The following is a 12,498-nucleotide window of genomic DNA, read 5'->3' on the forward strand; positions in this document are numbered from 1 at the left end:
TTTACCCAGAGCACCTTTCACTGAGCCCATGACCCTGGCAGCCTTCGAGCCATATTTTTCCCAACAGAGACAGAGTCTGAGTTTGAGTATGGAGCTTTTTCAACCTTTAAAAGTCACACTGTAATGGCAGTCAGAGCCACTTAAGTGAATAATTTGAAGAAATATTTAAAATGTGGTTGGATTGCATGGCTTAGCAAATACAGAGTATGGACATATGGAGCTGTGGAGGACCATTGGTCTCTACCCCCACCTCTCTCATCTGCTTTGTTAGGTCAGCAGCCAGAGGATGAGGGTGAAATGTATAAACTAGACCTCAGCTACAGGATTTGGAAATGTTAAGAGTTTTGGGGAACAGATTTACAAACTCATATCTCCTAATATTACTGTATATTGTTCTGCTTGCTGCTATGAGCCACTAGCTAACGATCAGGTGTGGTTTTATATGATGGGTGGGTTAGCACATTCACATTTCATTGGATTCGTTTGTGTAAATGCCTCCAGGTTTAAGATGAGTAAAATTTTACAGAAAGAGCAAAGGAAAGGACTTTGATATAAAATGCTAAAAAGCATTTCTGTTTCACTGTGTCTTTAAAAGCAGGCCGCAGCTGGTTTGTCTCTTGAGATGCGTAATTTTGGAATTATCTCAAAAATGATTGTTAAAAAATGTGTTTTGAACCCCGAGTGGCAGTAAATCTCTCAGCGTTGTCAGCTGAATTGAGAAGCTCTCACTCGGTGTGCTTTGCTGAGAAAAGAATGTAGTATTTTGCAAGGAAAAGGTGCCTCTGAGCAGCGTCATGAGCCCCCGACGCCTTCACATGTACCTAGAAGACATTTGGATGTGTGCATACATGTAGCTAAATTATTATCAGTATGAAACTCAATCTGCCAGGGAGAGGAAAGTCTGCACTTTGCCAGTTCAACTGTTGATTGTATTGAAAAGCCAAAGTTGTGGTCCCTTCTGATGTGGCGCATGTGTCTGATGTCATATTACTGCAGCATTAATGGCTAGAATGTATTTAATTGCTAACTTGGACCGTATGTGCACTCATCTTTTTATGTTTTTGCATCATTCATGTTTTCCCTCTATAGTCAGATGCAGTGCCACTAAACATACATTCGCTCATCAGCAGAGAGCTCCTCTCGTGTTGTCTACTCCGTGTCTTTCTTAACGTGCCATCGCTGAGGCTTGTGAAAGCTAACGCTGGGTCTGCTTCATGCAGTGAGGCATATCAGTTACAGACTTTTAAAAAGAGGAAAAAAAGAAAAAAAAAGTTGGGGTATGCACTTCAAAATTGTAGTTCTCAATGCCTTTTTGTCCCAAAGGACTCTGTAAGAAGAAAGTTAGCCTAGTATGCATGTTTCTCAAGCAGCATAACCTGTGTGTATGATGTACATTTTGAAGCAGCATTAAGCAGTATGTATGTACAGTTACATTCAAACCTCTTTTTCTATGGTAGGCTTCATGTGCGACAAACCTGTAGTGATGTTATCTTTACTATCCTTTCCCATATATCCTCTGAATTGATAATGTGTGTATGAGTGTGTTTGTGTGTGCCAATATGCATTAATTGTCTTTCTGTGCAGGTTGCAGAGCTTCATTGGCAGGCCCCAATGAAAAGCCACACTATGTACAGTATGTACTGTATGTACATGTCCATGTGTCTGTGTGTGTGATGACACTTGACTGTTGAAGTGGTGGTGTCTCTAAATGTTTTGTAAGCCTTTTTTCCCCACTGGCTGGTCTGTGCCAGAGAAGGAAAAACAAAAGTTTTTGCATCATTTGTAAGCAAACATACGAGGAGAAATGGAGAAACCTTTTTCATACATAAGTTGTAAATGTTTTACTTGAAATGTCACAAATCGGAACCACAGCTGTATTTAGTTGGTTTAAGGTTGAAATGTAGGGGTGCCGCGTCTGTTAAGTACTGACTGCGAGAGTGCGTGTGTGTATTGTAGTGCGCATAAGCATCGAAGGCTGAAACGTTGTGCGTTTGCTTGATACATGTAGTCCAAGTTATCGATGCCACAGTCCTACATTTCAGCGTGAAGACACGACTACTTTTTGAACTAATGAAGGACTAAAGTCAAAGTCAGAACGCCCAGCTCCTAAGTGATAGTTCTTCTCAGAGCACGCTTGTGTCTTTGAAAGTTCTCCTGGTCCTTAACTTTGAATTCTGCAGTAAGTGTTGCCCCAGTTTTTTCTCCTGCGAGTGAAGGCTTTAGTGGCACCCATGCTTTACCCCTCTTAACGCTCAAAAAGCTAAACATTATAAGGCCCATACTTTCAAATTTGTGTATCACAGGATCGGGTCGTCTGGCTTTGTCTGTTTTTGTTGCCAAGCCAGCTTGTCTTGACTATACGGATCAACAACCTGCAGGCCGAGTATCACGCAGCGATTCATAATCATTGCACCAGCTATGTTAATTTAAATAACTCCAGTATTTTTAAACTTGGGCCCTATTTTGCATATTTGGGGTTTGAAATGACTAGTAGGTGCAAAGACCTCTGGAATTGGTCCAGTCGCCTCAGCCGGCAGCCGAGAGCTGACAGCGACTGAGCTGCAGTGGCTGTAATGTAATCCTTCAGGGCAACGGTGCCAGATCAAAGTACGTCCACTAAAAGTGCTTGTTTTTGCTGCTGACGGGATCAGATTGTCATTCGAACTGTGTGCCAATGTTACAAAAAGGATCCCTAGAGAGACAGAGCTGTAAGATCCTTTTTGTTCAACCAGAAACAGCCACTGTTTCGAGCTATTCAACCCGACCAGACTCCATTGACGAAAACAGTGTTTTCTGCTGATACAATCATGTGATCTGAGCTACGACGGTGGACGTAATAACGTGAACAACCAGAAAACAAAATGCAATTCAATGCAATATTCATGCAGTAGATATTACTTTTGTGAAGCTAATAGTTGTTTTGATTCGAGTCTGTCAAGTCTTTATTCTGAGGTGTTTGTTTCCTTTTTGTTTACCTGATACGGGCGGTGGACACAATAATGTGAACACCTGCCTATGTGTACGTGCCCTGATGTTAATTTAATTCGGCCGCAGATCTTCATCTGTGTTTCTCTCTGCAGTTAAAAACCATCGTTCGGCTGTCCTTGTTTTAACTCGGCGTTCAAGCTCTGATACTTGCAGAAAAAAACATCAGTGTTAAAGAGCAAATATGACTGATCATTTACATTATTGATCATTTATTAGGCTTCTGAAATGTCCTAAATTCTCACTTTAAAGAGGAATGTTGACTAAATGATCTGTTTCATGTCCTTTTCTGTATGCAGTGCGCTTAAGTACATTATAGTGTGTCACTAATATATTTCTATATCACACCATGCTGTCAGAACCTTAACCTGTACTATGAATGAATGTACTACGGGCCAATGTATTGTTTTTCACAGCCTAACTGCATGAGATTGGGAAAAGATGAATATTATTCTTCTTGCTACATCTTTTTGTTGTTGTTTTTTTTTAATATCTAGTCTGCCAAGCAGCCATACAATGTTTGTAAATTAATGCCTTAAGTTTGCTCCATTTAGGAACATTTTCATCCTAACAGAAACCTGCGTTTTTATTTATGAATGTATATTGGGTTTCATTTCCGCTCCCTGGTCAGAGTAAAGGTTCGTACCGTGATTGACTGACTGACTGGTCATCTGGGTGTTCTGTGAAGATGTTCAAATAAATTTGTTAAACATTCACCCAGCTGTGTTTGCTCTTGCGCCCCTCAGCCTTCATGCAGTTAAACTGTAGACGAGACCTCCTCACGAAATCTTTATTAAATAATTAATGTAATGTGTTCTTGACGACTTAAAGTCTTGATTTTGTTGTATTTCCAGGGATTATCTAAGTTTACAAGGTGGATTCCTGAAAAGTATATTTATTGTGGGTTTTTTTTCTATTTTATCTAAATTGCTCCATTTGTTTTTTCAGTCCAAATGTTCGGTGAATCTGATTGTTTATCCCTTTTTGAAACGACAACAGCATTAAAAGCAACTCTGGGTGAATGAGTGCTTATGACTTTGTTAAGGGAAGTCAAGGGGGAATGGTGCCGGGGTGGGGGACCACAGTGTGATCTTCGTCTTGTGAAAAAACAAAGCTGCATGTTGTTCATCCATGCAGAAGTAGGTAATTACTGGAAATGTTTACAGGAGGGAAAACTTTGAGAACAGTTATTGATGAGCTGCATTTATACTCGCACATAAAACCATCACACAGAGCAGAGTTTTGTTTATTTTCTTGCTGATTTTTTTTCCCCCTTCAGAATGACAGATTCCTGATGTACTTTCTTCCATTTTCTCACATCTCTAATAAATGGACACTCATTACTTTGATTTTCTCACAGGAAACTGACATTGGTTTTGTCGCCTAAGCAGCTATTAGTAGCTGTAGAGTATAAAGCTGTCATCGTTCCAGTCCTTTTTTCCAGTGCTTCTGAGGAGTAACACGCCCCAAAAATGGGTTGCTTTCTCTTTCTTTCACCTAAACTGGTTATTTTATTAACTTAACCCTTTTGCCTTTATTGTTTTAAATCTGCATAACGACCCTGAAGATGAAAAAAAAAAAAAAATCCCTGCAATGGAACCCAGTATAACAAAGGACTAGTCTACAAAATAAACATCTGGTGTGAGAGCGTGACAAGTGAGATTATTTTGAATATGAATGTGGTTCCCTTTAGGAGACATTTATAACAGCAGGTCTGAATCACTGAAGGCCCCGTCGACTGAAGGCTGTGGGGAGATCTCCTGTGTGGCAACCTGCGTAGGAGCAGCAGGCATCGCACTGGGGGCTGGATTGAAAGGTTTCCAGGGCTTGGACGGGCAGTGGAACGGGCTGTCAGGGGCGGACGAGGCCTCATCAGGGGAGGCAGACGGTTTGGAGGCTGTGGTGTCCTCCTCAGATGATTCTTCTTTGGGGGAGGCCGTGGAGGGGGCGGCCGATGGGTCCTCAAACAGGATGTTCCTGAGCGGAGACCAGCCAGGAGGACGGCGCCTGGTGTACAACTGAAGAGGAGAAAACAGTGGATGAGTGAGTATCGTCCTCAATGGTGGCTTCTTAAGTGCACCATCACTCTTTAGAGCTGAAAACAACATTTTCTGACTGGAGAATTTTTGATGTTCAACGTACATTTACATAAGGGAAGACACTACAGGTGAGCATGGTCAACATTTTAATATAAAGATATCACCATGAAATCTCCCCAGTGTTTTACCTTTAATAAGATCATTTCTTTTTGCAATATTGGTTTTTGGAAATGTTATGTTTAAATATAATAATGGACAATAACTAATTTGCCTGCTTTTAAGGAAAATGATCTGATGATCTGAACATTGGATGAAGCCAGGTTAGAAATGCTTGTTTCATTTTGTTGACATATTAGAGCCAAATGTTTTTTAAAGAGAATCATTTTGGATATCTTGTTTCATTTCTACATAAATCAGAAAAATACCGTCAACAGTATTAGAAAATATTTTTGGGATTATAATTTTATATAAACTCTAAAAACCTTCTCATCTTGGAAAAACAAGCAGGGAACTTGTGTAAAATTAGTTTTTGGTTAGTCTTGTTTTGCACACGACATAGCCGTTAAAACTTACACACTTCTTGATGCGTTATTACATGATGCATTATTTGTCCAAACTGATAACGTTGCTCAGTGTTTGCTAGATGTCTAAATTGGGAATTGTTTGCTGCCATGTTCACCGTCACAACTTGGATCGTATGTCAGAGCTGTAGGTTTGTCAGCTTGTTGTTGAGTTCCTCTGCCCCCAGGTGGCCAAAAACAAATCCCCCATTGCAGCTTTGAAGTGAATTTTACCCTCACTAAACCTCCCCATCATCCAGCTACTGTCTAATCTCAGCTAAGCAAAGCAAAAAGTAAGGAAGTAAAACTTTATTTATAAAGCAGTTCTTAAGACAGGGTTCACAGGAAGAAAACGATGATGAGAGCATTTGAATAGATAATTAGAAGAAGCATGCAAAAAGTGTTTCAGACATAAGAACAAACCAAAGGAGGCATCAGAGTTATTCATCAGAGTTTAAGGGTAACATTAGCGGCGATCCTGCTCTTCATTGGATTTCTAAAAGATGATGTTTGACTATTCAGTGAAAAGTGGGTCTCACCGTGGTTGGCAGTGCCCCTGGTTCACAGCCTATCTGGGCCTGTGGGGGCTCAAGTCTCCATGGTGCTACGTCCACTGTGGAGTTACAGTACGCAAACTCCTGCACACACAAATACACACAGAGAGACACACACGTCAGGTCGAAGAGGCCTGGACAGCATCACATCATGTCAGCGCTAACATGTATTTTCTTTACCACATCCTGCTCATCAGGGACACACTGGTCGTTGAGGTCTTTGTGCTCAGCCTTGGCGCAGGTGGTCTTCCTCATATCAAATCTCAGCTTGAACCTGAAACCTGCGACCACCTGCAGAGACACACAGACAGCAGGTGGAAAAGACACACCTGACAGTCCTCCCACTTCCTCTCTCCTCATATCACCCCCAGCCTCTGCTGTACCTGTCTGGTGGCGTGGCCGACGCTGTGCAGGGTGAACAGGTGGGTAGAGTCGGAGATGGAGTTAAACTTGGAGATGGAGACGGAGAGAGGACTCTTAAGGTCCTCTGAGTTGTCGTCGATCTCCTCGGGGCAACCCAAGCAGGAAGCTTTCTCTGGAACGATGTAATCATCTGGAAAGGAAGAAGATCAAGAAAAAGTGTGGGGGGAAAAAAGGTCAGATTATGAATGTTGAGCCTTATTTTTATGTTAACCTTGATCCATGCAAGAAAATGACTAAATCTACTGATGGTGCAGCTAATAGAAACAAGATGACCTACCACTGTTACTGCATGATACTGTTAAACATAAGGCTGTAAAGATTTATTACTTGTTTTTCATCAAGTTTAAAGTAATATAGAAGAACACTAAATGAGGTTAAAACTAGCACAATCAAAACACTGATATGTGAATACAATTTAAAATCTCAAAAATGTAATAAAATAAGAGATGTGATGGAGAGACATCAGTTGTGGGCAAAATATCTTTAAAAGTTTATTAAAATGTTAACTAAAAACTCAGACCTGGCTGGGGACAATACTCCATAATGCTAGAGATGAATGGAGGATAACTTTTCTGTACCAAGACGAGTCAAGAGGGGTCGCACTTTGACAAAGAATGTTTTAGAAAGCCGCTGGCGTGATTTTTGAAACAAGAGTCCAATGACCTCTAATGACCTCAGTGTTCAGTGTTGATCCAGGCAAGCGTATTTGTTCATGGGAGAATGTGTCTCACGCTCCAGTAATACTTTCTGATGCACATGACATTTTTTGAAAAACAATCAAAATTGATCGAAGCAGAGATCATCTTTTTTTTTTTTTAATTCCATGCAATCTTCTTCCTTGTCAAAACCTGGTGGTTATGTTAGCCGCGATGCACCTTGACCCATAAACGGCCTTTATGTGTAAAATCAGAGTTCCTCTTTAACTTTAGAAAGCTGTTATTATTTTACAGATAGATACGTTTAAATGTAAAAACGAGTATCATCAGCATATAGGATGATAAGTGATATAACGGCTGCTTCTGGCTAAACAATAGAGATCTTACAGGTCTGTCTCTGTAGGGATCCTTTCCAATAAAGTTGTTAGACACTTTGATTAACAATCAGTCAGTGTCAGTAACAAAAACACTTTGACTGCCCCAAAGAATCACATCGCTGCAATCTACTGGAGAAATGCCAAAACTTTTTGTACCTATTATGTAAAATTGGGCCCAGGTTAAAAAATGTCCTTTAAGGTCAGACCCCAGTCAAGCACGCAAATGCTGCTTTGATACAGAAATAAAATTTCCAGACTGAGCCTTAAAATGTTGCAGAACATTTTAGAAGTTGGATAGTGAAAACATGGAATCTATTTAGTGTAGGCTGACAGTAGGCAAACAGATTAAAGTCTAGACTGTCACTGCCATTTATGGTGCGATTAGTTAATATTGTGCCCTCTCTGTCTGCAGATATTGTTGATATATTACACAACCAGCCCCCCCTCAGATCATCAACGCCCACCAGTGTACATTTTCCTCGATGACTCACTGTGGTCTTAATGAGAAATAAGCTCTCCTCTGATAAACAGAGTCACTGTGGACTGAATCAATACAACAGAGATTTGTGCTGTGAGAAAACTCCCAAATACACAATCGTATCAAGTTTGGAAGACCTAAAAACTTGTGGGTATTTCTTATTATTATAAGTGTATTCTATTAGAATCGCTGACTCCACCTTTAAGTATTATTTCACACTGCAGAAAATACAAGACAAGCAAAGCGAAAAGCTTCGTCTTGTATTCAGAGTTTTGCCTGATGATATTTATAGGAATAGTTTAATGATTTGGTTAATATGGCCAACTTTTTCACTTTCTTTCCAACAGAAGCTCAATACCACTTTCATATCCCCGCGGCACCTATGACACTGTAGCTAGCAGCCAGTTAGCTTAGCATAAAGACAAAGTCCAAAGGCAACAAAAGCTTATTAAAGCCAGGCAGGAATAGTTGCCAGGCAACCAGCAGACACTCCAGGAAGTCACTGCACCAAAGCTTGACTTAAACTTAAACTTAAACTTAAACTTGACATTGATAGGGTTTAGTTTCTGCATGGATTAAACAAGATGCAACATGTTAATCCGTGAGCTTTAGAGATGCTGACAGATTTTGTTACCTTTGGAGTCAGGCTAGCTGTTTCCCTCTGTTTCCAGTCTTTATGCAAAGCTAAGCTAACTGCCCTGCATATCTACTCTACAGACATGACAGGGGCATCGATCTCCTCATATAACCCTCTGCAATGAAGAAAAATAAATGTATTTCTCAAAATATTTCAGATTGCTGTATTTGTATCACAACGTTTAAAAAAACCCGAAATTTTGTGCTGGATTTTTTTCACCCAAATCCTAAAGAGACAATAATTTCCAAATGTTCACTCACCGAGCTGGCAGTCCACCTGCCTCGTGTCTGTTTCGGCCTCTGTCATGTAGACTGTGGCATTGCATGACATTGGCTTCTGGAGGAATGACAGGATTGATGATGGCAGGATTAATATTTGTTATTGACACTGTATATTCCAAACATTTACATTAACTGTTGCTACCAACGTCACCACAGACATGAATGGAGGGCAGTTTTGGAAAGGTTGTGTGCCACCGCTGAGTTTACAGTGATGGAGAACATGGATATCAGCAGCAGTGTTTCTTCATTAATACCTTTTGTCCAGGCTGATAGTCACAGTCTGTCCAGGGTTTGCTGCTTCCAACTGGACAGTCACTCCTCCTGCTGGTGAACTGCAGCGAGTACACAGAGTCCGAGCCATTCTCTGACTGCAGAGAGGACACACACACACACACACACACACACACACACACACACACACACACACACGATCAGTGTGTACCAGAGGTCAAAGTGTCTAAACATGTTTTTCCACAATTTCTTGGTAATCATCCCACAGCTTTAATTCCTCTTGTTTCATCACAGACTAGTTTCAGCTCTGATGTGTGATGTGTAGATTTTTAACTAACGTCCGAATATTTAACACAACACTGGAGGAATTTGGTTTTGAATTCAGTAAACTGATGTTGATTTACTTGTAGAACAAAACTTTTGAAATATTGGCACATTACATGAATTTCATGCAGCTTTATACGTAATATGAGATGGAAATATTCTACTTTTTACACACTACATTTGTCAGACAGTTACTGTAGCTATTAGTTATTATTACTATTACCATTATTATTATTATTATTATTATTATTATTATCATTATTAAGGCCAAAAATATAACAAGCAAATGAAATTGTATGCACTGTTCTAATTATATCCAGTGTAAGAAATAGAAAGAATAGGTATTAAAAATATTTTTTGGTTCATATTTCCTATATGCAGCAAGTAGCCTAGAATGAAAATGTTTAATTTTATACATTAAACCATTAAACCCATATTTCTGTGACTGCCTGAGTCTCCATTGATTGACAGTATTTCCATTAAGGGGATCTTTAGTAACTTGAACTTCCTCACACAGTGAATTGTCAGTGAAAAGAAACACTGTGTAACCTGTGCACTTTCTCAGTGTAACAGTGAGTCAGTGCACCATACTTGCATGCCTGCACCGTAAAAGGTGACCATGCACCAAAAATAGGAACGTCAGGTTGCATTATTTTTTGTTTAAGACCTTGATGATCGTACTCAAAATGCACACTGAGTAGTTGAGGTGAATATGCAGTCACAGCACCTTGCTGGCTGTTAGTATCTGAAAGAGGGCCAGCTTGTGTCCGGTGGTCAGCCTCTCGTTGAACTTGTCCACGGCGCTGCTGACGGCCTTCTCTACAGACGGGTCGTCACAGAAGATCAGGACGCCGGGCTGGACCTCCACTACCTCCTGGAGGAGGAGAATTATGAGGAACACAGAAGCAGAAACAGAAGAAAATGCCCAAAGTTTTATTTAACATTTTGAGAAGGGAAAAGGGCTCTTTGGTTAAAACTGCTGACAGCCCACGAACATGCATGACAGAAGCAGGACTAAGTGATTTTTGTGCTATTTAGACTTTCTATCTGTACTTAATACTTCTCATGTTTTCACTTTTTTACTCCACATTTATCTGACTACCTAGCTATAAATAATTTTACAAACATAACATATGGTCATATTGTGAAATATCACACTTTACCATATAGGTGTGTGAGTCAGTTAAACTTAACCACAACATTAAATCTAATATTATATATGGATGAAGTAAAACAACACTTCTTGAAGCACTTTTTACGAGCAAGTCGACAATTAAACCATTTTAAAAAGTCACAAGACTTGAGAATTACTTAACTGAAGGACACTGCAGGTTTCACACATAATAATAAATAATTTTTATTATCATCATCATCATTATTATCATAATAATAAATCATTTGCAGATTTCACACATAATAAATGATAATAATAAATCTGTTGCCGTCAGATGAATCATGCTTGTAATAAAATTGTGGAAATACGTATCTAAGTACATTTACTCAAATACCAATTCTCATTTGATGCTACTTAATACTTATTCTCTACTAAATTTGAAATTTCTGCTATATTTATCTCATAGCTACAGTTAACAGTAAACTTTTCTCATGACCATTTTCTATACAATAAATACAAATATGATGTACTTTTACTTTTGATACTTCAACTACATTTTGCTGATGGTTCTTGTATTTCACCTTAGTAAAGTTTTAAGTATTTTTTACTTCAGTAAAGGACCTGAATACTTCCACCACTGCTGTGACCCTCTGATAGACTAGTAATCCATCTGTTCTCACAATGTAATCCAGGATTTAATGCTAGAAAACCAATTAGAAGCTGTGATTTCTGATACTTTCTCCTTACCTGCCCAAAGACTGAGCTGTGGAGGCACAGCAGGCCCAGCACACACAGCCCCACTCCGCTCCGCATCGTCTGATCCTGATGGATGTTTGGCTCTGCTCTGCCGCAAGGAAAAGAAACGGCAAACATCTCACCAGCTGACGAACAGGTTGGCAAGTGCACTTTCATGTCCAAATGACCTTCTAACCCTGGCAGTGTCAGCTAAATCAACCCTAAATGCCTTATTTGTGGATGAAAAATAGGTATGTTTGCGATTTTTGTGCTTTCAAAACAAAATGAAAAGTACTTTGATTTAAAGATGAGGTGATGGAGTACTTACAGTTTCTGCAGGTGGAGGCCTGCTGTCGATCCTGCCGGGCTTTTGGAGGAAAAACTCGACTTCTCTCCACACAGGGACGGACGACTGAGCGAAGTTCTCCTGAAACTGTAGGTGGGAACCCTGAGAAAGATGATGACACACTGATGGACGCATACACAGAGGACAGGAGGGCACAGAGGACTCACACACACACATTCGTGCTCAAAGCGCTCAGTCGGTAAAAGGAGAGTAAATGTTTGCTCTTCTGTTTGCCCTCCTGCCTGTCGAGTCAATACAACAGTCAGTATCAGAGAGAGAAGAGAGCACGTAAGATGCACTGACTTCCTTTGTGAGTGACTTTGAAAGAGCAAACACTATATACACATCAACGCACACACATGCCCACAAATGAAAGCACAGAAAGTAAAGTTGGCACTGACTGTATGGAAGCAAAAAAAGTTCCTAACAGTGGGCTTCATGTTTAGGGGCCACTGTGTGTGTGTGTGTGTGTGTTTTGTGTGTTTCAACTGGTACTTTGTCCCTGTCGACCTTTAGCCTATACCACTCTGATTTCCCCACTGCTCCTCTGTGAAACGAGGTGAAATGTGCTCAGATGTTGTGCCGCGTATAGATGCAGCGCACCATACAGACATTGTGTTTGCTTTGTCTGTGTGTAATTACAAGATTACACCAAGTTCACCAAGTGCAACAAGGTTAACTTACCTGTCAGCCACACAACACAACAACATCACAACTTGCACTGTTGCAGTTCATGAAACCCTTTAGCTCTGTCATGA

The 12,498-nt window shown here is 40.1% G+C and overlaps 1 protein-coding gene across 1 annotated transcript; it reads right to left on the reverse strand.

Annotated features, from left to right (window-relative positions):
* Window positions 1-4,685: 4,685 nt before the first annotated feature.
* On the reverse strand, window positions 4,686-11,796 carry kng1 (kininogen 1). The gene is made up of 9 exons (XM_070832286.1): window positions 11,723-11,796; window positions 11,407-11,503; window positions 10,273-10,416; window positions 9,245-9,358; window positions 8,970-9,045; window positions 6,522-6,691; window positions 6,319-6,429; window positions 6,124-6,222; window positions 4,686-5,003 (listed from the first exon to the last, which is right to left on the reverse strand). Exons 2-9 carry the CDS (start codon window positions 11,470-11,472, stop codon window positions 4,686-4,688), a joined length of 1,098 nt encoding a protein of 365 aa, XP_070688387.1. The 5' UTR covers window positions 11,473-11,503; window positions 11,723-11,796.
* Window positions 11,797-12,498: the final 702 nt, after the last annotated feature.

This window comes from Pempheris klunzingeri, chromosome 6 (genome assembly GCF_042242105.1).
Source record: "Pempheris klunzingeri isolate RE-2024b chromosome 6, fPemKlu1.hap1, whole genome shotgun sequence".
NCBI lineage: Eukaryota > Metazoa > Chordata > Actinopteri > Acropomatiformes > Pempheridae > Pempheris > Pempheris klunzingeri.